Below are 26,578 nucleotides of genomic sequence, written 5' to 3'. Positions count from 1 at the left end.
GACGGTTGTGAGGGGTCGTAGCCGGTGGCCATGTGGTGATTGTTGGCGCGCGAGTGTCGCTGCGACACCTGGACCATTCCACCCCGCACGGCACGTTCCACAAACAGCACCATGTCCACGTCCGAAAGAAGCTCCAGCTCGATCTTCGTCACCAGAAACATGGCTGACCACGCCAGTCCGGGGAGACTATAGAAGTAGGCAGGGTCCAGCTGGTAGATCTTCATTGCGGTTGCACGGAACGTCTGGAACACGTCGGCGAGGAGCGTCACATCAAGTTTGAGGTACGCATCGTGGTAGTCCCCGAGAGTTCGACAACCCAGCTCGCGCCACATGGACTGGGCATGGTGATATTCTTCGTCGGTGATGTTCGAGCCCCGTAGCTGACTGTAGAACTTCGCCTGGGGAGGTAGCAACGTCTCTGCGAACTTGGAAGGGTCTGTGATGTATTCGTAGGGATAGACCCCCTTACGCCTGAAGAGACCGGCGTCCAAGTTCGGAAAGTTTCCGGAGGTAATGAGCATTTGCTCGTCGCTAAGCTTCCCTACGAGAGCATCGAGGCTGGCCGGGAGGAACCTCAGGGAGTCGAGGAAGCGAAGCTCGACGGTAGAATGTGATCCTGGGATTCGCACCCACTTGCTCAAGCTAATGTAACGCTCCTCGTTCTGCGCCAGGACGTTGATTCGCATGTCGTCGTACCCAAGATGCTTGACGAGGTGGTGGAAGTCGTATCCCGAGCCATTGTGAAAAAACACAGGGATGAAGTGCGGGTCCCGGGCCATGAGGTTGCATCCGTTGCACCAAGGACCAACGTACCTACCGTTAAAGTGATCGTGGTGTTGGACTTTACGGTTGTTGGCGGTGTACACCTTGTCGCAGACAGGGCAAGCGATGGCCTCGTCGTGTCTACGTTGATCGTCGGGGGACAGTGGGAGCATAGACTTGGGGGCCAACAGTACCTTCCCTATCTCGATGGCCTCGACAACCATCCTCTCGAGGAAGTGTTTGGCTGCGTCGGGACCACGGTACACGTAGGGCTCGGGGGCGATGTGCTGGTCACGTCGCACCACAACGTATGCGAAACTGGATGCCTCGTGGAGTTGGTAAGGGGTGGTAGAGGAAACTTCGGGATCGGGATCGCAAGTGGACAGAGGTTTGAGGAAGGCCTCGAAATCTGCGATGATGATAGCGGGGTGCTCCACCATAGCACCGTGCATGTGGAAACGCTCCACGGTGCCAGGTTTGGGCAAGACTGCCACACCCGGCTCGTTGTTACTACAGTAGGGCTTGTGGCGAGCGAGCTTCTCTGCAGCGATGTTGGGACCTTTGATGTGCTGATAATCCTGCTGTTCTTGATTGTCAAAAGTGATCAGACACCTTCGACAAACTTCTATGCTACCATGATGCTTGCTTTTTTGGCTCGACACCAACCGGGAGAGGGAACGGATAAGGGTGTAATGGTGATGGGTCTTGTTTTTGATAAGTAGGAGATGGATTTCTCGAGCATCATTGTTGTTTACGTCGCTCACGTGAATAGGGTACACCACATTTTTGTCAGTGAGGCCGTAAACGTTGATGGCCAACCGAGGGTTGTGTGTACGGGCCTCGAACTTGCGAATATCCGGGACTTCCACCGGATATTCGATCCCAGCCATGGCATCTTCCAGTTCCAACTCGTACTGCATGTAGTGGGTAACGCGTTTTGGATTATTTTTTGGCTCGACCGGGTGCAAAGCTGCCAGAACACACCATACGAAGCACTTGGCGTCACTGTTTTGAATGTTCAGGACGGCCTTCTTTGCCGCAATAGTAGGTGGTAAGGGGACGTAGCTGGAGGCGGAGAGAGGTATGAACTTGCAAAGTTTGACGCACAGTTCGTGGGGTTCACCGCACAGCGAACCCCCCGAGCCCTTAGCTTGATGTTCCTCTTGTTTGATCACCAGCTCCTCTGCAAACTTGTTGTAGATAACCTCAAGGTTGTCGACATCCGCCAGATGCAGCGTCTTCGCCTTGGTGTTGTGGCAGAAGCTGTAAATTTCATCAGACGGCTTCTTGTACTGGCAACGTAGCGATGCGTAGAATTTGGTGGAGTGCGTAGCCAGTGCATCGCTGAGGATAGAAATGATTTTGGCTTGCACGTTCTCCAAAAAGCTACGCACGTCGCATGAGCCCTCCGAAGTGATGACAAAATCCTCTAACAAACACTGGAAAGCAGACTGGTTCGCTTTCTCCATAGGCTTCACACGTTTGGCGGATTGTGGCGAGTCGGCTTCTGCTTTCCTCTTGGTCGAGCTGGTCGACGTTTGTGGAACAGGTGCTCCGACGACTTTGCATGATGTTATATGCCTCTTTAAATTATTAATAGTAATATGTTTACCGCACCTGGGACATGGTTCGGTGGCAGCCAAATACTTGCCTGGCACGCAGGTGCGACAATGTCTTGCAAAATTTTGGCTTGATATGCTTTTTTTGCACACAGGGCAACTTTTCATAGAGCGCATTTTTTTCGGGGTATGTTTATTTATATATGAGTGGTGTTGCCTTCCTCAAATATGTGCTTTAATCAACTCTATAAAAAAATAAAAAAATATATAAGAAAAATATAATTGTAGATAGAAAAAAAAAAACACGTGAAACCCTACAGAGGTGCGGTAATCTAGAGCCGCAGCCGTTAGAACCTTTTTGGGTTGGGCACCACGCACCCTGGCGGGGTTAGGGGCCAGGCATCCTAAAAAAACAACAATTATTTATTTGTTTGTTTGCGTCACAATACTGAAATAAAAAAAAGTACGTACGTGTGTGTGTGGCACATCATTGCCGCGAAGAGGTTTGCAAAAATCACGATATACATTGGCGCTCGGGACTTGGAAATAATAATACGTATTCGCTCACCACTGTTGCCAGCTTAGTCTCTCTTTTTATCTTACAGCAACATTGGCATCTCTGTGTTTTTTTTAGTTATAAGCGAGTTGCCAACACACTCTAGTTAATAATGCTACATATTATACACACACACACGCACACACATACTGTGCTACCATCCATCCATCCCTCTCTCTCTTTTACGGCAGTATATATTTGTTGCCGGCTCTCTTGCCCAGTGTATGTTACGCCAGTATATAAATTTGGCTAAGTCCTTGCCAAGTAAAAAAAAGCTGTAGGTAAATATTAGCAACACTATCGGTTGTTTAACTCTTCCCCCCTCTCTCCTCTCTCTCGTAAAAAACTATGACAATACCAATAAGTTGACAAATTGCTTTATACACTATAAGCCAAGCCTCAAGCGTTGCCAGCTCCTTGCTTTAGGTTAGGTTAGACCCAAAAATCTTGGTAACTTTTCGAGTAAGTTGGCAACACTACAAGGTAAGCCTCAGCAAAATTGCCAGCTGTTTTAGGTTAGATTAGACCCAAAAACCTTGGTGATTTTTTCGAGTGAGGAGTTGGTAACACTGTTTGTGAGGTTAACATACATCCAAAAAGTTGCGTCAAATTGGTAACACTGCGAGGTTAACATACACCCAAAAAGCTACGCCAAGTTGGTAACACTGCGAGGTTAACATACACCCAAAAGGCTACGCCAAGTTGGCAACACTGCGAGGTTAACATACACCCAAAAGGCTACGCCGAGTTGGCAACACATATACACTCACACACAAAAAAGCTAAAAAATTATACAGCGTAAAAGGCTACGCCGAGTTGGCAACACTGTGAGGTTAACATACACCCAAAAGGCTACGCCTTGCCCGAGTTGGCAATACTGCAGAACAAGCCTCAAGCAATATTGCCAGCTCCTTGCTTGAGGTTAGGTTAGACCCAAAAACAAACCTTGGTAATTTTTTAAGTGAGGAGTTGGCCACACTGCGAGAAAAGCCTCAAGCAGTATTGCCAGCTCCTTGCTTGAGGTTAGGTTAGACCCAAAAACAAAAACCTTGGTGATTTTTTCAAGTGAGGAGTTGGCCACACTGCGAGCCCCACCGAGCTTTACTTTCGGGCGCAGTGTTGGCAACACTGCGAGAAAAAAGTTGCCAACTCCTTGCTTTAGGTTAGGTTACCCCAAAAACCTTGGTGATTTTTTCGAGTAAGAAGTTGGCAACACTGCGCTTCACTTGATGACGTTCAACTCTCTAAACTGCACTACTCACAGCTGATCCGATTTACCCCGCTGAGGTGGGGGAAATCGGATCAATGCATCACTTGCATTAAAGTCATAATATCTGGGTAAATATTACGAAATGAAAATAATTTCTATATTAGTCTAGTAGCTGAAGGTTTGCTTGTTTTTATGCATATCATTTCCATTGTAATAAAGACACTGATATCCCATAAATAGCGTTTTTTTAAACAAGTGATCCGATTTCCCCTACCTACCCAACTAGAAGTTGAAAAGCGACGTAAATTAACCTAAATACAGATAACATTAAACTTTAGGCCTACTGATAATCTTAGACATGTGCAATGTGTGGAAATTTGGGAGCAAAATTATTACATTTCATTGTATTGATTCACGAAATATCTCGAATGAACATTTGAATGAATTAATGTAGAAACTCCTACAAGTAGCACAGCATTCATGTTTCGAAACTAATATATGATTAGAACTATCAACGAGTTCTTTTCGTGCACCATTAAGAAGAGTCCAACGTGCCTGCGTTGTTTACCTTATATATCATGGTTTGCCATTTGTTGCCCTAAATGGAGTTTATGAAAACCCAAGGGCTATTTGCTTTACCTGGGTTTAATTTATCTAATCACGTCAGGTGTACAACAGGTGCAGTTCGTCTGTTCTTTTCCTTGCCAACTGCTATTTGATAGCGGGAATTTTTGTTGTGATAAGTGCCACGAAGGCATACGTGGCTGTTACATCAGGTTGATGTGCAACACAGTAGCTGGGGACCCTGCTACAAGGTTCATAAACACAACATGTTTCCCTTGCAATATGCACAATTATGCTGCAAAGGGGAGGATAGGATAAATCAACTTGTTTTTGTAATTTGGTACTACGGGTACGACATATTTGAGGCGGATTGCGAAGAGTTACTAAAGGTGTGTATAATGTTGGTTGGTTGATTTTGTGTTTTAAGTCCATTTTATGAACAGTAAGGCTAATCGGGACTGGACCTACAGTTTAAAGTGGGTTCCGAACAACTATGTGCCACCGGGAATCGAACCCGGGACCCCTTGATTACAAGGCGACGACGCTGCCACTGCGACATCGGGGAGGCACGTGTGTATAATGTTGCACTTACGAATAATAACTACTTGAATTTTTCATAAAGCAGTTATTTTCCAAAATTACCCGTGATTTCATATTTTTTGTTTGTTACTAATCTTATGTTCTCTTGCGAATATGATAGCTTTAAAACAGAGATACATATATTGTGAAAATGTATGACAACAGGCGCAGATGAATAAGGGTCTGCGTATAATACATTTGAAAGAGGATAATATCGTGTGAATATTCAATGCCATTTAGAAATTTCTATGTTTGTCTTACTACAATAAAGAAAAATGAGTGAAAGGCTTCCTCGTCAGGCAACGGCTGAATAAAATATTCTTGAATTAGATTCCTGATGGTGGTAAATTCTTCGTAGATCAGATCCCACGTAATTATAACACAGCCCAAGAGAAAAAAAAATATCGTCAGTCGTCAAGGATGTTTCAAGAAATGTAGTAGGGCATTTGGGGGCGCTGAATCCAGAGATGACATTAATTCTTGCCGAACTGGCTCCAGATTTTGAAATAATGCCAGATTTTGAAATAATATATACTCATCAAATTAAGATTTTACTCCAATTGGACCAAACTGCTGACACATGCAGCAAGTTTTGTTTAACGTTGTTTTATCTAACACTCAATCCAATCTTATCTTTAACATTGTTTTGCAAGTTTGTCATTTGTAAAGATTGATTGATTGATTAAGTCCACTTCATGTACAGTAAGGCTAATCGGGACTGGACCTACAGTTTAAAGTGGGATCCGAACCACTATGCGCCTCCACCGGGCACCGAACTCGGGACCCCTTGATTACAAGGCGACGAAGCATTTGTAAAGAAAAATGAGTTCTTCACGAAGAGGCTACTTAAACAATCCTAATGCACCTATATTATTACTCTGGAAAAACAAAGGGAAAAATCACTATCATTGTAAACCAACCACATGTTGCTACTTATTTTGGAGTGAAGCTTGGATACCAAAATAAGTCTTGGGCTTTCTATAAAGTCCGCAACACTTGTGTAGAATGTCTAAACCAGTGTAAAAATGGGCAAAGGAAAAAATTGAACGTTGGTGCACGGTCTGGAGAAGAGTTGCAATCCACTGCTATGTTTCAATGGTTTATTATTTCTGTATTATCAATGTGAAATAATTTAAATTTTGATTTACATTGACAACGGTGTTTACTTCACTCCCTGGCCTTCCATTGGCAGGTGTTGAGAAATGCACGACTTGCAATGTAGCACAGGCGATAGTAATAGAAGTGTGAATGTGACGATTTTTTTAAAACATCTCAACAGTTCTCCAAAAAATAACAGAATGATTATATACGAGATTTTAACCGGTCAAACTTTTAGCATCCAGGCTAGAAGAAAAGAACTGTCTAAATTCAGAAGTTAAAATAACAGCTTATGGGACAAAAGAGGGGGTAATTCTTCCATATTTCAGCCAAGATGAATTTGTATAGAACAATAACAACCCTTCTCCTAATGTAACTACTAGATCAGCCACCAGAGATTGGCTCCTTCTTATAGACAGCTCCACCAGAAGATCATATATGGCATATTGCGCAATGACAACTATCCTGCAACTTATCCAATTGCTCAAACAACATAATGCAATTAAGAAGTGGTGCAAAAAACGCCCTGTAACTTTAAAATTTGGGAACTTACATGACCATAAAGCAATTTTCTCCACAGCCGCCAAGACAGATTTCCTGCTAATCTTGGTGATTTTAGAGAGCGACAAAGTATCAGGTTCCACCAGAATATCAAGGCAAGGGAGGTGTAAAGGCACATGGGAAAGGCACGGGATGCCAAACTACTGCCGGAGTCTTCAAAGTAATTGAGTTTTCTTTAGTTTTTGTTATTTAAGTCCACTTTATGCACAGAAAGGCTAATTGGGACTGGACCTACAGTTTAAAGTGGGATCCGAACCACTGTGTGCCTCCACCAGGTATCGAACTCGGGACTCCTTGATTACAAGGCGATTACGACTGCGCCATCTGGGAGACCTCTTCAAAGTAATTGTCCTGAGGACTTGCATAAGAGGAACTCGCAAAACAACATATTTCTATGTATTAATTGCGAATATATGAATCAGCTTAAGTTGTTCTTATGCCGGAAATACAAGTATGGTATAGTGACTACAACATCACTAGGTGTTTTTATACGTGCATAATTACTTTTGATGTTTTCGGACACATTACCCACATAGAACCGCAAGTGCATCAAAGCGAATTGGATTGCAAAACAAGAATCAACATGTTTTGTAAACATAATTAGCCGTTCTTGGACGAAACAAGAAACATAATAATGCGGACAAGTATACCTTAGCAAATACTTCATGCAAAGCAATATCGGTTTTTTGAAACATATTATGGTTCTCCATGCTAAATCTTATCTCTGTGCAAGAACTATCAACCGAAAATACTTCAGTTGATAACTGACATTCATAATGGACCATTACCTAATACAATTATCCCGTATTTCAATTTGCAAATCAGACATGCATAATTTTGCAATTCGGAAAATGACCAATTATTATGAGGGTTTTTGCAAGTCTGATGTTGATTGGACAAGCACATACACCAGCATTTTCCATTGGACAGTTGATATATCAGTTCTATCAAAGCACAAGTTGACACGAAATTAAATTACTCGTATCTACACACAGTTTATCATACTTGTCACCGATTACTCATAAGAAAACACAGTACAAAGCAAACATTTAAAATAAGCTCCGCTACGATGATCAAAAGCAAAAGGTACAGTGCAGTGCTTCATTTGAACCAAAATCATTCACTACTAGCAAATGTACCTAAGTCCATGACGAAATAGTGAGAAAGCATGCAAATTCTGTGCAGTGTAGTACTAACAACAACCCAATGCATTCCCGCAGAAAAGAGAGTAAGAAATAATAAAATTTGGTTCTTACAACGTGGATATCCATAGGGTTTCGCCTCCGGAGTTTGCCATTCTGCAGGTAAAGAGAAAAAAATATTATATACGTATACACTTGTCTTTTTATCAACATAACTTAAAACCTGAACTGTTTCACTAAGAATGCTTGTTTGAGTTGGTGTTTAAGTCCACTTTATGCACAGTAAGGCTAATCACGATTGGACCTACAGTTTAAAGTGGGATCCGAACCAATATGTGCCTCCACCGGGTATCGAACCCGGGACCTTACTCAGAATGCGAACGACAATTGAGTTCATTGAGTAACATGCTTGTCATATTATCCAAACCGGTTCGAGTTATTTGTATTTCATATTTCGAAATTTGCAGGAAAAACTAATGACAAAAGGAATAGCTTTCAACGTCGAATATTCTTCAAAAGTCAAATTCTAGAAACAAAAGTTTTATAAGGAAACGATTTAAAAAAACATGGAATTGTTCCTTAAAATTTATGTTGAACCTCTCATTTATTCCTACAATAAACGTCATTCAATTCAAAATTATATTCAATGGCGAATACGTTATGATAATGAACACTCCTAATTCACTATTTGTTTCTTGAAAGAAAACCCTCGCTATCTCCAAGCTACTACTATGATGCAAGAACAGGAGAAATGTCACAAATATAGGGCCAATATAGGTTACTAGGAGCTTGATGTCTTACTTCCGAGAGAAATGCAAATACATAATATCGACGAACGCAATTATAGCATAATAATTCGAAACAATTTCTCACGTCAGTCTAAATTACATTGCTAAATACATTTTCGGCTTGAATAAAATAATTAATATGGTGCCTTTTACTAATACGATTTATTTTGAACAAGTGATATATTATACTTTCTTCTCCCTTAATTTACTTCAGATTTGTCAAATTGTTTGTTGCTTTCTTGTAAGAAAGGCATATCAAAATTACAATAAAGGCATCGTTCTGCTCACTCTTAGAAGTTTTGTATGTACTTACAAATGTTGTTTGCTCTAATTTCTGTAATAAATACTTAGAGCACTTGATTGCAGTAAGAAGCAGGTTCATTAGAAAGGGGACAAGTCACAATTACATATTCTCTTGACCTTAAATGAAGTGAACTCCAATTCTTCTTGAAGGTTTGGTGTTAGGTCACATGAGGTTGCCCGGGATAGAGTGCAGACCCATGTTTTTGAAGTACATTTCGAAAACACAAGATAAAAAAATCTCAGATGCACATGTTTCAATAGAATATCAAGAAAGGCTTATCTACAACTAACTCTAAAACCCAAAACTGTACACTACAAATCAGAGCATTACTTCGCATAGACAGAATTACAATGCTAACAGGATACATATGGCTCATAGGCTAGGTCGACTCAGAGAGTTGTTATCTCAAGACTGCAAAATATGATCACAGAATGAAGTATGGTGCTTTCATTTCTATTTGTCATTTCATTACTGTTCCTGCGTGCTATATTTAATTTGATTAGTAACTGTTCCTGTGTGCAACTAGTGCAAGGAAGCGCACCGAAGGAGGGTACGTAATGGGAAAGAACTTCCTTTGAATTAATATCCTTGAAGAAAATGTGGAAACAGAATTAATTCGATCAATTTCCCTGTATACAACTGCATTTATTTTTTTATTAGTTGAACCCCTTCTCTCTTAGAAAATTCATTGTTGCGCTGATACAAGTGCAGCAAGAAAAACAAGACCAAATATTGTGATATCAGTTTTCAATTAATTGCCTTCCTCCCCCCCCCCATTTTTGCGTGTTGCGTACTAATATGGTTGTCATCCTCAATAATAATGTACATAAAGCCAAGAACAGATGCTAAAATTCAGATAAAAAAAATAATGTGTCGATCAGAGTTCCTTAGTACATGTCCTGAGATATTCTGCAATATCTGATTCTGGCCACATTGCACACATTTGATAAAGGTTAAAGTGGTTTCCATTGTGCATCGACTATATTTGAAATGAAATTAAAAACTGATAATTATCTGCACGTTACATTGATAAACACAGAGATTAAATGCTATGCATGGTGTATGCATGTATAAATGCATGCGTGCGAGTGTAACTTCCGGAAGTAAGGGAACACACCATTGTGTAAATTAGTTACAAAACTTGTATCATTCTGTTAGTTTTGCACACATACGAATTTAGAATAACAAATTCACATAATGCCTCGAAATATTTCTCACTATAATATTTTATTCGGCATCTGTTTACACCCTAATGATTCATCTCAAAAAGAAAACATGAAAATTATTATCGTTTTTGAACCCGGTGTGAGGTCTATCTTGCAGAACGAACGCGCATGGTATACACACGCACATGGGCCCCACAGAAATGGGAGGGGGGAAAGAGAGAGAGAGGATTAAAAAAGAAGGAAAGAAAAAGAAATACGAGATAAAGCGTGGCGATGCGTCATGGTATCCAGGATACGAGCCGGTCCCGTCATCTCCAACTCGCGGGAACCGACCAGGTGCTCTGGGAACCACATCACGATCAATCGTGTCTCGGGGAAGGGTGGTCAGATTCACCGAATGACACGGGCTTGGGTCTAACATGTCCCACTTTTTTGCACGGGTCATCCTACACACTCTCCACTACAGAGAAATGTAATGCACCAAACTATGATCCCTGATCGAAGTAATAACAGACACTAATCAATTATTACTCTGCAAACAACGATGTAGCCTCTGACATTTCACACAGCGAGGCAAAGGAAGAGACGAGGAGAAAGAATGCAAATTATTCAGTCGTGCGTTGTTCCATTGATTCTCCGATAGGTTACCAATTTGCATGCACTCTTACGGGAAGCTCCAGTCCGAGTACTTTCCAATAATTACATTTACATATTTTACATGCAATCTCTTCAAGGAAAGACTTTTAATGAGGCAACGTTTCCATTTGACATTCAGACTTCGGATCTCTCACTCTAAATGTTTAAAAGACCAGGAGGGAAGGGATTCTAGTTACCTCCATGCTTTTCTTTAGAAGTTACGACTGCGTTTGAGAAACCCAAAGAAAAACCACGCAGGGAAAAGTTGTTAAAAGTTGCTAGGTTCGATCTCTGTCCAAGGATTAAGACTTGAGGTATACTGCGATAGAAATGGGAGAACATAGTAACAAAACTAAAAGAAAATGCAAGTGGCACACGGCAAATATTGTAAAAATAACTTACTTCAAAGCCCTACAAGGGCTATTAGATGGCTAAATTTTCTGTAAAAGAAACAAACAAACAAAAAAATGATTACGATGAAACTGAGACTAAGAATGAACAAGGATTGTGGGAAAACAAGTTTCATTTCTGCTAGCTAAAATAATATAGACTCATATATCGGAATGGGAAGTTAAGTTTTCTACTTGGTTGAGTTTTGTTTCAAGTCCACTTTTATGCACAGATACGCTAATTGGGCCTGGACCTACAGTTTAAAGTGGAATCTGAAGCCTCCACCAGGGACCCCTGAATGGGAAGGGTTGTTTCTGCGTTCGATCGCTGACACAGAATGAAGACTTGAGGTCTACTATTATAAAGATTGCAGAGAAACTTACAATTAATATATTTTTATTACTGCCCATGGATACCGCGGGGTCGGGGAAATTTACTGTCAACAACAACAATAAAAATGATTCTGATGAAACTGAGATTGATGATAAACAAGGATTGTTAGAAAAGTCACATTTCTGCTAAAAGAACAAAGGAATGTAACGTAAGTTGCATAATGGCTGTGGACAAAATATAAATAGTACTAAATTTCATACATTAAATAATTACCCATTAATCATTCCCAATCTTCGACAGTAACTCTCAAGGGGTCCCGGGTTCGACATTCGGTGGAGGCTCATAGTGGTTCGGATTCACTTTAAGCTGGAGGTTCAGTCATGTTTAGCCTGTCTCAGGACAAAGTGGACTTAAAACGAAAAAATCTCGACGCTAATCAACTAGTTTCCCTTACTCTATAAATTCCCAAGAAAAAGTCAAGTCGTAAAACACACAGTATTACATCGAAATTGGATCCTTCCTACAAATGACTGATTGAAATGAAAATTATGGGTGTCTCAGCACTTCAGCTATTTTCTCCCGTCACATTATACTAGGTCAATAATATCTTAATAGAGCTCAGGAGTTTCCACTTCGGCTTTAGAGAATTTCGATCGCATTGCGGTCTTTTGATATTCTGCAAGTAACGTCGAACAATGAATCGCATGATACGTTCATCCTCACCCGTGAATCTGAATAAGCTTATTAGCATCAGACTTAAAAAATGAAATGATTATGCAATTTTGGGAGCTGTAATGAAATTACATTATCAGTTTGTAACAAAAATCAATAGCATCAATTTGAACGTTCCTTAACAACAGAATTGCTGAACACTTTATAAGTATACCCAAAAGAAGACAAAAAGAGGAAAACTGCAAGAGAAGAAGGTGCGGGGGAAATTCCTGTACCTGGCTCGAGCCTTCCCGTCAGCTGCCTGGCTCTTGCTCGAAGCCATGAGAACCTCCTCCTATCGATCTGGAGAAGGCGGGAGGTCGACCGCCATCTTTGAGGTTTCCAGAATTACAAAAAACTCGGCCAACTTAAGAACACTCTAAAGCAAAAAAATATATATATTTTCTTCTCAAACGCGCTCGATAACTCGAACAAAAAATGATCATAATAAAGTCGAACCCTTTCTCGTTACGATCGTTATACGCACATAATTCCATAGGTTACCGCCATTTTTATATTATAATACTTCCCTATGAATTATAACTTTTCTTCGCAAATTAGTATTGAAGACAAATTCTTAAACAGATAGCTGCCACAAAATATTTATAAATATATAACATTTCGGAGGGCGCGAGGCGGCAGCCTCAAGCTAACGCCTAAATGCATCAGATACTGGATATGCACTAAAATGCACGAAGTATTTTATGGACCTTCATCCAAACAAAATTATTTTGAATTATTAAAATGAATAGAATGCGGAAAATAATGTTATATGTGTATATTGTATAGCTTATTAAATATTAGTCATTTTCAACTTCCTGTGTGAGAGAACTCTATTGAGATCTTGAGCAACAAATTAAGAACAGAAGAAAATGCAGTCGTATCAACTAATGACGCAACAAAACGCATCAATTCAAGAAAATGCATCTTAAAATATGTTTCAAGTACAAAAAAGGATTCTAGCGTGTCTCTTGACACATCTTAGCGCATCTTTTTTAAGTCGATACATTAAAAATGCATCGCATCAAAAGTTTCGATCAACGATGAACCAAGAAATGAACACGTCCAAAAATTAATTTTGATGCATTTTCTTTTCGGTGTGTAGTAGGATGGATCATCAACGGACGAATTATATGCTATCGAAACAAATAACAATTACGAACGCATGAAACAACAAGCGTATTCTAAACATGTATGATTTTAATACTTAACCTACCGAATGCAAACCCGTGTGCTATGACAACCATTGGCAGAAAAGTTGCCATGGTTTCAAATCACTGTTACGAAAACATAATAAGCGACCCCCAAATCCAAAGTTAAATCCTGGAAATGCACGTTCTACATGTTAAGAGGAATTATTATTTTTTTAAAAAAAGGAAGAGAAACAATATGATTATCACACATTAAGCACTAGGAGTGATGAGCCAGACGAAGGAAAAATAAATAGCTTGGAATCAGAGATTGATCTAATTGTAGACTGACTGTTAGTACTGCCTGCCAATGCGGCTCTACAGTAAGGAGAACGCAGGAAAAACACAGTTTTGCAGTTACGCTGTTCTTAAGGATAGAGTTTCGAATAAGGCGCATATTTATTTCAGTTCTGTCTAAATGCGCTTGAATATTGATAGAAGCCTCCCACATATTCTAGAGCACATACGCCGGCAATTTAGAGGCAGCGTGTTTCGAGGTCACGTATAAGAACGAAAAGAAAAGGACTAAATATTAACATGAATGCACATAAGGGGTTGTTTTTTCCAAAGAGTGAATATTTTTACGATACTTGTCAACGGATCCTAGACACAATGTTCTTTTCAGTGTGATCAAAAAATATCCCTAATTGTCGGCCACAAGATATTTTCTGGTAACACTCACAGAGTTAGATCTTGGGAGCTAAAGTTATTCTCGCTTCATGAGTTTTACATTTCTATTACAATTTGCCATTAATTTTCGTTGAACTCATCTCGAAATAAATGTTTCATAAATCTTCAATTGTCAGGCGTGAGAAAAATTTTGTTCATTTCATGATTGCGCTTTTCATCACAACCTTGCATAGTTCGATCAAATGCCGTTTTCGAAGAAATGGAAAGAAATGTGATGAAAATACAAGTAAAAATTAATAAAGATTTGGCAAAAAAAAGTCGTCACAATGTGGATATTTGTGAGTCTTATGTGAATACATGAAAAATATCTTCGGCAAGATGGCATCCAACTTTAGAATGTTGAATTACATTTTGAAAAATAATATCAAGGTTAAAAATTAAAATGTTGAATTGTAAAATTAAAAAAAAAAAAACAACTGTAGGTTACAAAACTAATTTTAGAGTTGAAATCAACACACCCATATTAGGTTAGAACAAATGCTGGTATCAATGCAACAAAAAAGTTGTTCCCCAGTGTTATTTGCCGATATGTTAGATTCATATTCACAGACTTGGATTTATGAAGTATAGTTGTCTCCATTAACCCTGAAATAAAGTGCTGACAGCCCAGATTATCCCGAAGTTGTAAAAAAAAAACACGACTCTCTTTCAGTACACGGGGGTAGGTTTATTCCGCTGTTGGAGATGAAGAATTTCACATTTATCGGATCGAATCGGGAGCTGGGGAGAGACAAGTGAAGTGGCTTAGATTGTAGCAGCAGCTGACCGTCACTTGCATGTGCGTGTTCAACTTGTGAAGCGGCCAACGTCAGCTGCGCGATTTCTTTCTCCATCCCCCGAGTAAAGCAGCTCATCTCTCCCCCTTCAATCAACACAGTTACTGGCTTACATTGAGCTTACATAAAGAGAGAATTAATACATACACGACACGCAATCATGCATAAAGCACATCCGAAGATGCTCATCAATGCGGCGGTATCATAGGAAACATTGATAACGAGAAATGTACGAAGAGCGGGTGTTGTTCCGCGAAATTACTAAAGGTACAAGTCCTCGTACTTCACATCAAAAACTGTACTAGAACAAACATGTTGGATAACTGTAGTATAGCCGACACCCGTGATGTAGCGGTTAGATAACGTGATGTGAATTCAGAGGTAGTTGATTGATTCCTTGTGCTTAAGCTGTCATCAGTAGAGACCGGATGTTAGGCACTTTAAATATTCAAAACAGGTAGGCAAAAAGGCATTAAAATCTAAAAAATAGGCACTTAAAATTTACTATCAAAAGAAAAAATCTTTAAATTATGCTCTAAGAGCAGATTTATATTTCGCGGTTTGTACAGTCACCGACAATAAAAATGGGACACTTAGATCCTGAAATTGATTGATTGATTTAGTTTATTTTACTTCGCGTTTTGTGCCTCTTGGCTAATTTGCGAAGATGGGGATGAGTGATAAAATGATGAATGGACATTCACAAACAACCAATCCCGAGCGGGATTCGAACCCGGGACCCTTGGCGTCGCAGCGCGATGTGCTAACCACTCGGCCACAGGGTCCGGCTTAGATCCTGAAATATTCGTTTTCCTGCAAGGCGTTATGTGTGTTGCCTAACTCTACGGCGATAAGTGGATTTTCATAGCAAAATTTCAATGGCAACTTCTACCACTGCCGTAGAGTTAGGCAACACACATAATGCCTTGCAGGGAAGCAAGTATTTCAGGATCTAAGTGTCCCATTTTTAGTGCCGGTGACTGTACATACTGCGAAACATGTTACTCTTTAGTGCAGTACACAGAGGTTTCTCACACTTTGCAAAGCAAGATCGATCCATGAGTCAAAAATGCATCACAGAATTCTTTCACGAAATTACTCAGTTTGGTTTTTAATCCTGATGGTTTTGTCAGGGTGAAACAACTGCGCAGTAAATAACAACAACATTTTCCCACCACGTGCACAGAACACCAGTGTACAGCGGAAGTACGTCAACGATGTCCGTCTGTTCCTTCGAGTCTAGCTACGTGACATCCGCACGTGTTTGCAGTTGATTGAAAAGGAAAACATTGAGAGCTTAAAGTTGGGATGGGGGTATTATGGCGCAGTTTGCTTTAACTTGGATAGGAGACTGATCGTGTACAATAGAAGCCACAAATTTGGAAAAACACGTCCTTCTAGAAAGAAGTTTTGGGTTGTCGGAAATGTAGTGGAAATATTAGGATTTTTACGATGCGGAGTGAAAGTATAACGAATTCAGAAAATATTAGCTACTGTGCATTTCAATTTTTTAATGCAATGCAATGGGCGGGTTCAAAGATCAGGTAAATATATACACGAAAATATGCACAATAAACTTTCGTTTACGAAACCCTAATACCCAGACATGAACATATATTAAGTCATTTTTATGAGATCTGTAACAACAAAGAATAGTCATTCTGCCAAACATTCGGTGTCTAGTCATCAGTCTGTCATACGTTGCTATCTTGTCACAATTAACCCAAAAATACAGAAAGGAGACATAACGTAGGCAAACTTTAATATACTTCCATCTATTTAGGAAGTTGATGAGCGACCGGTAGTAACACAGTCGCCTTGTAATCAAGGCGCCTCGGGCTCGATCCGCATAGTGGCTCGGATCCCGATTTAAACAGTAGGTCTAGTCCGGATTAGCCGATCTGTGCATAAAGTGGGCTTAAAACAAACTTTGTCAAACAGGCGTCAATAGAACAAGCAGGATTTGACATGATTTTACACTTTCTTCAAGGTTCACTACCATCAATTTTGTTGTTCCTGTCAAAACTACCACGTGTAGTAATGGTAGTTTAACCAACTTCTAAACCAACTAAATTTAGTAAATACCTCATCACGGTGGATCAAAGCAAATCCAGAAAATATATATGAAAATGATTAAACCATGGACCAGGTAACGAAATTACACTGGAATATGCTACTTCTTTTTGCGAGTAAGTAGACAGACCCCCAACAATTTCCGGTATTCAAGGAATTCCCAGTGAGTAGTCACCCTGGTATTGTGCAGCAAATCACAGATACTTAATTCATTCTTCAGATCAACAAATAACGTTTGCTAACAACACAAATATAGGATTACATTAATTTGTGGATAATTTTGAAAAAGATGTTTGCAAATAAAAATTTTGTTAGAAAATTAATATTTGGTTGTTACATAAAGCTATGAAAATTTCTTACGGTTCTTTTGAAATTTTGTTTTTTAATCAGATTTTTTCAGGTATTTTGAAGCATTTTAAGTTTCTTTTGGAACCTACTTCAGGACTTTTTGTGACTAATTTAAGATTTTTAGAACGTATTTTAGGATTTTTAGAACCTATTTTGGAATTTTTAGAGCCTATTTTAGGAACCTAAAAGCAAACTTTTTAGAATCTAAAAATCCGAGGTCTAATGATAACCGACAGATTCATTACATGGAGGAATAAGTATTTTCTTTTTTTCCAAAATGGGATCCTAGCGTAAAAAATTATAAACAGTGACACACTGTAGTCAAGGTGTTCTATCTAATCTGTGTAGTAAAAGTTTCACATTAATGGTAGACTTTCACCGAAAATCAATGGTTTTCAGTTTTGTTTATCATGGGATCAACTGCGAAGAATGTCAGTCAACTAACTTGCATTTAATCCACAAAATTACTGAAGTTGAATGTTTCGTGAAGCCCCACTTCGTTATGAATATTCACGTAATGGATGTTGCAGTGTATAGGGTTAAATAATTGTTGGGTATCGATTTTAACAAGTTTTCAGTGAACATGGGAAAAAAGCACCAGTGTCAATTTATGACACTGGGTAGATTTTTTTCGGTAGATTCAAAATACCAAATGAGGTCTCTGCAAACCGATGATAAGTGTCCCTCGAAATTGTGGATAAGGTACACATTTCCCATGACCGACCCGAAGGAAATGGGGTTCGATTCCCGGTGGAGGCACTTAGTGGTTCGGATCCCACTTTAAACTGTAGGTCCAGTCCTAATTAACCTTACCTGTGCATAAAGTGGACTTAAAACACCAACTCAATCAATCAATCAATCAAAACCGAAGGAAATGGGCTATTTATACAAATACATACATGAGGTGTCACAATTATTCCCTTAATCTTACAGAAACCCACACGTTTTTGTGCGGTTACTCTTAAAACCATTACAATTGTTATTTCAAGCCTCGTTGTTTTAATTTAAGTGCAGATGGAAAGATATGAAGGACACTGAAGTGAACAATTGCAAAACATGAATGTTTGAATAGGAGTAGTGAGAATTCTGCGTAATGGACCCCTCTCTCTATTATTCAAACAAGGCATACCAAACAGTTATGCTAATGAATCTTAGCCTATATTTTTATTATTCTTTAGGTTCACCTGTTTAGGTGCGATCTATGAAATTGTTCGTGCCTACGGAAAAAATAATGTTCAACTTTCTTCATTACCAGTGGAAGTATGATGCTGCCTCCGTCATCAAGATTCGACTAAACTGTATTTTGATGTGTCCTTTTTTATAATTGGTGGAACTGGTTAACTCCAGTTGAACCCGTGTTCAATTCAGATATGTGAAAGAGGCGGAAAACGAAATAAACAGAAAGAGAGGAATTGCGAAATCTGCGGATAATTCGTTTTATACACCCGTCCCTGTCTGACTGGGATTTCACCAACATTCAGCTTGTGAAAGAAGCGGACACCAGTGCAAATTTTAACACCTATCTTTCCCGGTACCGATCCCAGTGAAAGGTAACGGGACCGGGAAAAGGGCAATAGCAGGAACTTGATTTTCAAGATGATGAGTCTGAGGTAAACCTTCCCAAAGGCAATTTCTTCGATACTCCTGAAGTTAATTTCAAAATGAGGGGATATTATTCTGAAATGTATTGAACTTCAACCTTAAAATGCAAATTACACTCAAAATTATATTCAAAACAAATTAATCTGCGTAATGTCCACATTTATTCTCAGCAAAATAAGCCAGAAAGTGGATAAGATGAGAGTATTCGCACAGATGTCAGATGAAACAAAATACATTGCGAGATAGGAACAAGAAAGATATTTGTATTGCGGGCAGGTAAAAGAACGCTTTTTAGGATTTGCCACTCTTCACTCATTAGAAGCAAGTTCGCTTTTTCTCGTACATATCAAAATCGAAGAACTTCTTCTACACATGTAATTGTGTAGCACAAACATACGTTGGAGTGGTAGAGTGAGTGGTGCACCAGGGTCAGAATATTTCTTTATTCCTGTGATAACATTTCCTGAAAGATGAAACGCAGATTTCGCCCAAAACTCTTTAGCGTTACGAAGATGGTACGAAAGTACTCCACTTAATGGATTTAAATTTCTTCGAAATCCTAGGACAGTATAAATTGGCATTACACAAGGCTCACACTTTAGTTGTATTCTCTCCAATGCAGCAAGTAGAAGAACCCTTTCGTGTTTGAATCTTTGAAATGCTTTGCTCGAAACAGGATGCCGGATGCCAGCTGCCTCATTTGGCTGTCCTTGCTATTGAGAAGAAATGTCAAGTCCTGGACGTACCGAAGGTGGGCAATGTGTTCTCCAAAGCACATACAGCAGAATTCTCCTACAGGAGAATTGCACTTCACTAAGTGACTTTCGTTGTTTAAATACTTAAGATTAGTTTCTTCCAACGTTATGTTTATTTTGCAAGAAAATTAAACTCTTCGAAATTTTTTTTCGTCATTTATATTATTACCTATCTTATAACTTGAATATTTATCAGTAGTTTCATCTCAAGAAAGACGATGAATTATAAAATTATAAATGTCTCTCAATGCTGAAATAGGCCATTAGAAACAACGCAACTTGGTGGCATTTCAATGTGACTGACCCCAACAATATTTGTCGCCCCCCCCCCCCCCAGTCACTTTTCCCTGGCGCCGTCACTGATGTCTTGTTTTTTCTTCCAGTTTCCAGTCCCCATCTGTCGCATATCTGTTATTACATCATCCATCCACCTTAACCTCCATCAGCCTCCTCGTCTCCTCTTGTAGAACTTTCCCTGCTTTATTCTTTTTGAACCCGATCTTCAGCCATTCTCCCCAAGTGTCCTCCGTATTCTTTGCGATATTACACATCTAATAATGTTCTACTAATCAGTTAACTCTCCCAGTTCCATACTATAGCTTATCCTCCAATTATTTCTTCCCTGACTTGTCCCGAAAATATACTTCTTAACGTTTTATATTAAATTCTTATATTACATATATTTTTTAAAAAATCCTATTTTCGTAATGACCACATTTTCAGATATTTTGAACAAGATTTTAAATCACAGCGAATCACAAATGCAGTAATACAGCTGATTAGAACACTTGTGTTTCTACCTACGCGAGTGTCGAGTTCAGATGTTAGTGTAACATAGACTGCAGCAAATCTACCTACTGCGACGAAGTACGTAAAAATCAAGGGTAAATTCATTTTTGTTTTTAATTATTACGACTACTAAAGCTAATACGTTACAAATCACTATCACATCAGGAAATTATATTGTATTTAAACAACGAAATATTTTCCCCTACTCGCAAACATTTTCAAACCGATACTAAATTTACATTTCAGCAAAACATTTCCTAGAAATACTGAGTCATGGAGAAATTAGAATTAGAAACACAAGGCTCACAAATTAACAGTAATCTTGGGCTGGGCCATGCAATATACTAATCCAGCCCTAAATAAGACGCTATCTGGACCAATAGTATAGTCTTCCAGACAGCGTAATTTCCAAGGTCCCTAACCCAACTTTTAAACCATAAAATAAGAGCCTCATGTCTCATGTGTCAACTTTCATCCCTCGTCTTCGGGTTGTTCAACCTGCACTGACTGATGGGTTACCGAGCTCGTGTGCGCGGATTCGTCGCGAAATTGGGCCTATATAAAAAAAAACAGGAAGTGTGCATGACAATGGCGAGAACAACTGTTAAATTGCTGTGCTCCAGAAGACAAAGAGGGGCACACGCTTTCTCCATTGTTATATTTCCAAGGTGGGAAATTCTCAGGCTCTCAAATAGAAATAAATACTCGTAGTAGCCTATTTCATTGGCAGACAAAAATGACGCACTGTCGTGCTGTTACTTATTAAGTGACGGGGAAACACTCTATTTTAAAGCAGGAGAGGGCTATAAATTCCATTCCTTAGAAAGCTACCAACCAAAGAGAGGTTAGACTTATTTTACCTTTTATGCACAAAATATGTCTAATTAATTACCATTGCCACTATTCGAGCTCTAAAATACAACTGCATCCAAAATACTTATAAATAATTAATCTGTGAAGTAAAACAACAAAAGAATGCAATTTTAACAAACAAATTCTGAAATTTCATGTTTCAATAAAGGGAAATGTGAAATAACTCTCTCAGTTTAATATCACATAAAACTGCACCATAACCATAAAAATAATGCATTATATTACGAATATGCAATAATATTCGCACTTTTATCCAAAGGCTATATTATACGTATTATCACCATTGATTGATTGAGCTGGTGTTTTAAGTCCACTTTATGCACAGTAAGGCTAATCGGGACTGGTACTTACAGTTTAAAGTGGTATCCGAACCACTATGTTCCTCCACCGGGTATCGAACCCGAGACCCCTTGATTACAAGGCGACGACGCTACCACTGCGCCATCGGGGTAGCAACACTAGTATTTTGCGTGTTGCAATTACCCGTATTCTCATTATTTGCTAGTTCAAACTTGTCCGTGTCAATATCCCATTTAAAAGAATGTCAAGTATAAATTTAAAAATAATAAACACGTCTCATTTTTGGTGTTGTTACATAAACATCAATCAGCATTGTCTGAAAGAGTATTAGCACGACGACTACTTACTGAATGGCGTCAAACCACATTACATTTTCGTGACACTAGGTTGCTTCAGAATCGGAATGCCAAATATTTACCAAGATACAAATGTCACAAGTGTATGCGTGGGATACGTCCGTGCATTTGAAGGAACGATATTAACTACAACGTTAACACAATGAAATATAGTCAAAAGTATACAGTCACCACAAAGCAACAAGTCGAATCAAGTAAATAAAACTAATTACTACAGAGAATGAGACTTAGATCCATTTCCGTGTTCTTCCATTCACATTTTCAGAACATCCTCCTCATCGCCAATAGCAGTTTCCAGATTCAGAGGAAATCAGTGTCTTGTGTGGCTGGAAACGTTCAGAAAAGTTTCGCAATAATGAAGTGCCTTTCATTTTTTTCACCGAAAAGGTAGTAATGTTTCCAATCAAGTAGCTAAGATAACATAACCGTATATCTATTTACAAGGCCTATCATCACATTATCTGCTTTCGGTCGATATAATTGCATTAATGGTACCATCCTCAATATTGTCGACAATGTAAGTTTCTTTATTTACTGCTCGTACCTACAAATGCAAAAAATTATTGAAGTCATACAGTAAAAGAGTTTCTTCAAGCCAACTTTTAGGCTCGGATAACCTAATCAGGGCTGGCTGAGAACGCAGGATTAGAACCACAGCATTGTGCCTCGATCGAGAATCGAACCAGGGCCGCCTGATTAACAAGCGACACCATTAGAAATATGTTATCGGGAAAGCCCTGGATAAGCGTTCATCTTTCCAATCAATCTATTTGTATCCACGGAAGAAATTGTATTAAATGATAGTTCTATCTAATAGAGCCAAGCGCAATAATAAATCGTTACAGTTAATAAATAAAAATAGCTAATTACTGGTCCTACGTTTACGATATGTTCAATATATTTTTAAAAAGTGCCGTTAGTGAAGAAAATTATATCGTATACAATGCAACTTTCGCAATTAGAATAACACGCTAGACAAACAAAATGGTAGATACGCAATTGGTATCTGTACAAGAGCTATACGTTGAAATTACATATCATGATCAAATTAATTTAACAACTTTACACAAGGGACTTTCTTAATATCTAAATATCTAAACTTGTCAATGCAACTACAAATACTTTGAAAATTGTAGCATGTAGCATTCCACTGTAGAAAAACGTGCAATACGAATTACAGTGAAAAAAGCATATATTATCATTAGCGGTACTGATGTGCTTGATTAGAATGCGATCAAATAACATAATCCGGACGGTCAAATAATTTCTCAATGTAAATAAAAATAAGTATGACCACAACGTGCTACGTGATAAACTTGCATTCCCTTAATATCCGAAATATATATCGACACATCAGAGCACGTTACTAATATTTTTTTTTAAATCGCAACGCAGATGTAACGAAAAAATAACGAACGTAGTGAATGTAAAAACTCGGAATAAAAATTGAAAATACATTGGTATTTTATCTCTTATCATCGACGCTTACGTCACATATAAATTATTCTCGAATCCAGAGATTTATTCGGATGAGGCAATCCGATAAATAATATATTTGTGTGTCATGATAAAGTATTGAGATTGGGTTCTGAAATGTTTTGGCAGAAAATACCTAAACAGGGAAATCTTACGTTTTGTTTGTATTTTTAAAAAATCATTAAATGTCCACATTTTTCATGTCAGAAACTAGAATAATTGTGCGCACATAGCATACAACAAAGGGCCTAGTTATACGACGAGACAATGTTTATGAATTTGACTCAATTCCTGAGTTAATTATTTATGCTACGCATTGATATGATTTCTTACGACTAAGTCTGGACTATGAATGGTTAGAAAGGTAAATAAAAAGGTACGTTCTGCACATCAACCCAGAATCTGGTATCATAAGCTAACGTTCAATTCGTGTAAAAGCTCATTGTACTGAGAACATAAAATGAATGGCTACAACTTTCATTTTGGCTTCATGCAAGTACCTAGTACAGTAGCTAATAAATAACACAATGTAACTTGGAACTAGCAATGCATCAACAAAGCGATGCAATGTTTACATCCAATTTCAAGAATGACGAATGCATGTGTAATATGTGTGAAAGTTGTACCTGCTTCGGGCGATCAAACTTAACCACGTGAAAACAAACAAGGGATAAAGACATTCTTATCTATTGCATCTGGAGATTTGCACCTGCACGCTGCCTTGAATACGTGGCAAAGATAAAAAATAACGGTAAGATAGAACTTGCATGCTATTGTATTATCTGAAACCTGTCTGCTTGTAATCCCACGCAGGTTGAGAGATCGTGGCATACCCACGCCTCATCAGTGAATTTTTCACACGGCAGCCATGCCTCAAGATAAACCACTTCCCATGACGCATGGGCGCTGGGTTCCATGGAAACACCACGTGTGTCCAGTGCATGGTCACAGAAAAAAGAAAACATTCACTCATAAGAACAAAATACTTCAATTCGTATTGAAGAGGGAGCTTTAGACATGCGTTTCAAATTTCGAATAATTAGTTGCAAGCTGAACGAGTCTAATTTTACAAGTCGCAAATACACATTGAAACCTTTATATTGCTGACAAACACTTATGTACGATTAAGATATCTCGATCACTTCTGGAAGGTTTATTAAACTCAATAAAACACTAACATCACTCTCAAATTATAGGAAACGTTTTCAGAAATCATCTGGTTGATAATTTGCCATTTGTTCCAACACATTAAATACTTTTGAGCTGGGTAAACGAAACTAAGTCTGTTTTATAATGAACCCCAATAATCTCAAATGTATATTGCTGATTTAAGAGGAAGGAACTCTGTGGATAAAACGTATAATAACTACTCGTCGTTACGTTACACTATTGTACAATCATACAGATAATAAACTAATATTAGAATGATAAGATTTTCAACAGCAACGTTTATCGAGGAAAAAATGTAATTTAAAAATAACTATAAAATACGTCTTATAGTTGCAACAAGTTTAAACAAAAAAAATCTTCCTTATCTAGATCAACATCTAAGAAGAACGCTTACCAGATGCAGGCAAAGAAGGTGCGTACGGATTGGGGAGATGCAGGCCGGCCTCCAGATAGGGCATCGTGAAGTCTTCGAGAGAAAATTCGTGGTGAGGATGCGTCGCCGAAGCCATGGGGAGATTTAGCCGTCGGACCGGGAAAGATCACGGAGAGGCACCTTGGCGCGTGACGGGACCATGCTCCGCTCTGGACTCCCGCCACACACAGTCGCCGCGAATCGACGGCCGCCGATCAGAGCATCGTCGGTGCTCGAGGGAATTTTTCTCTCTTTTAGATCCTCCGGAAGAGCATTTACGGAAACGGAAGAATATGCCGAAACGTTTCGATGTCCACTTGCTTTCGCGAGCACTTGCCCCGCTCCCACCTTCAAGCGGTGCTCGACTAGCGGGGGAAATTGAGCAGTCAGCTTTGTTCCTCGCCAACTTTCTCCCTTCTAAATCTCTCCCCCTTCGCTTTCCTACCCTCCTTCCCCCTCCAACTGCCCTCCGGCGCAGCTCCGCCGAACTAGCCTATCTCTATTTGCCGTGCTATTAATTATCATTAACACCTGTGATACCCAATATTTTCCCACACTTCCATCTCGACTGCACGATACCCACTGCAGGGCCGGTTCGCATTTGACTGCATTCGTCGCACATGGAACACTCGCGCACACTCAGTTGCACCGATGTGGCTCTCTTTCACGTGACGAGGGGAAAGGCACCAATGCAATATTTATATAAAACATTGCACAAATGCTGAACGATGGCTTAAATGTAAGGTTTGCCGAATTAGTACTTTTTTGGAACAGAAAAAGGCAAAGCAAGGAACGTAGCATTGGACGCCGATCTCACGCCCCTGAATGAGGATTAAATCTCCCTGTATTGACGGCGACCGCAAGGTGCTTCCTGGAAGGGAGATCTCCGCCGCAGTGGCGCCCCGCACCCCGTTGTAAGGGGCGCATCCCCATTTCCCTGTTCACACATCCGTCACCCTCCATATTCGGCCATTCGACGGGGTGGAATTGCACGCTGCCTCTGTTCTGATTTCCACGCTAAGTTAAAGCAGTTAATTTAATCTTACCATGCTGTAGCGATGGTTGCTTCCAAAGTAACCTCCAAGTATACTCCCGCAAGGATGCTGGGTGGAACACTGAAGGTTTTGGACAACGCAAATTAGAAAAACAAAACTAAACTAAATATCGAATCCTGTTCACTTGTGAGGAACCAACTTGTTAGCAAACATAAGTAGAAGGAAAAAATAAGGAATGCATACAACAGTAATTTCTAATATAAGCGATGTGCACAGCAATTTCAGGTAATTCCTAGATATTTGGTGTCGTCTCTACCAACAATATTTAACCATACCAATCTACACACACGAAAGTTAACCCACTTAAAGTCAGTATTAATTTATCTTCGATACCGGCCTCGGTGGCTGAGTGAT

General features: G+C 39.3%; 1 protein-coding gene across 5 annotated transcripts in view; it reads right to left on the bottom strand.

Annotated features, from left to right (window-relative positions):
• LOC145983997 (recombining binding protein suppressor of hairless-like) overlaps positions 1-26,578 on the bottom strand; it is a 275,400-nt gene that overhangs the window by 55,893 nt on the left and 192,929 nt on the right. For 3 of the 5 annotated variants that reach the window (XM_083117273.1, XM_083117274.1, XM_083117270.1), the window contains one exon: positions 8,146-8,187. The exons of 1 other annotated variant lie outside the window; for it this stretch is intronic. In XM_083117273.1, coding sequence (XP_082973399.1) covers positions 8,146-8,187 — 42 coding nt within the window. Of the gene's footprint in view, positions 1-8,145; positions 8,188-25,151; positions 25,467-26,578 lie in introns of those variants that run through there. One more of the 5 variants, XM_083117275.1, reaches the window with a different exon arrangement.

This window comes from Lepisma saccharinum, chromosome 2 (assembly GCF_977018435.1).
Source record: "Lepisma saccharinum chromosome 2, izLepSacc3.1, whole genome shotgun sequence".
Taxonomy (NCBI): Eukaryota; Metazoa; Arthropoda; class Insecta; order Zygentoma; family Lepismatidae; genus Lepisma; species Lepisma saccharinum.
The sequence above is the reverse complement of the archived record's forward strand: the minus strand, read 5'-3'. Positions and strand labels throughout refer to the sequence as shown.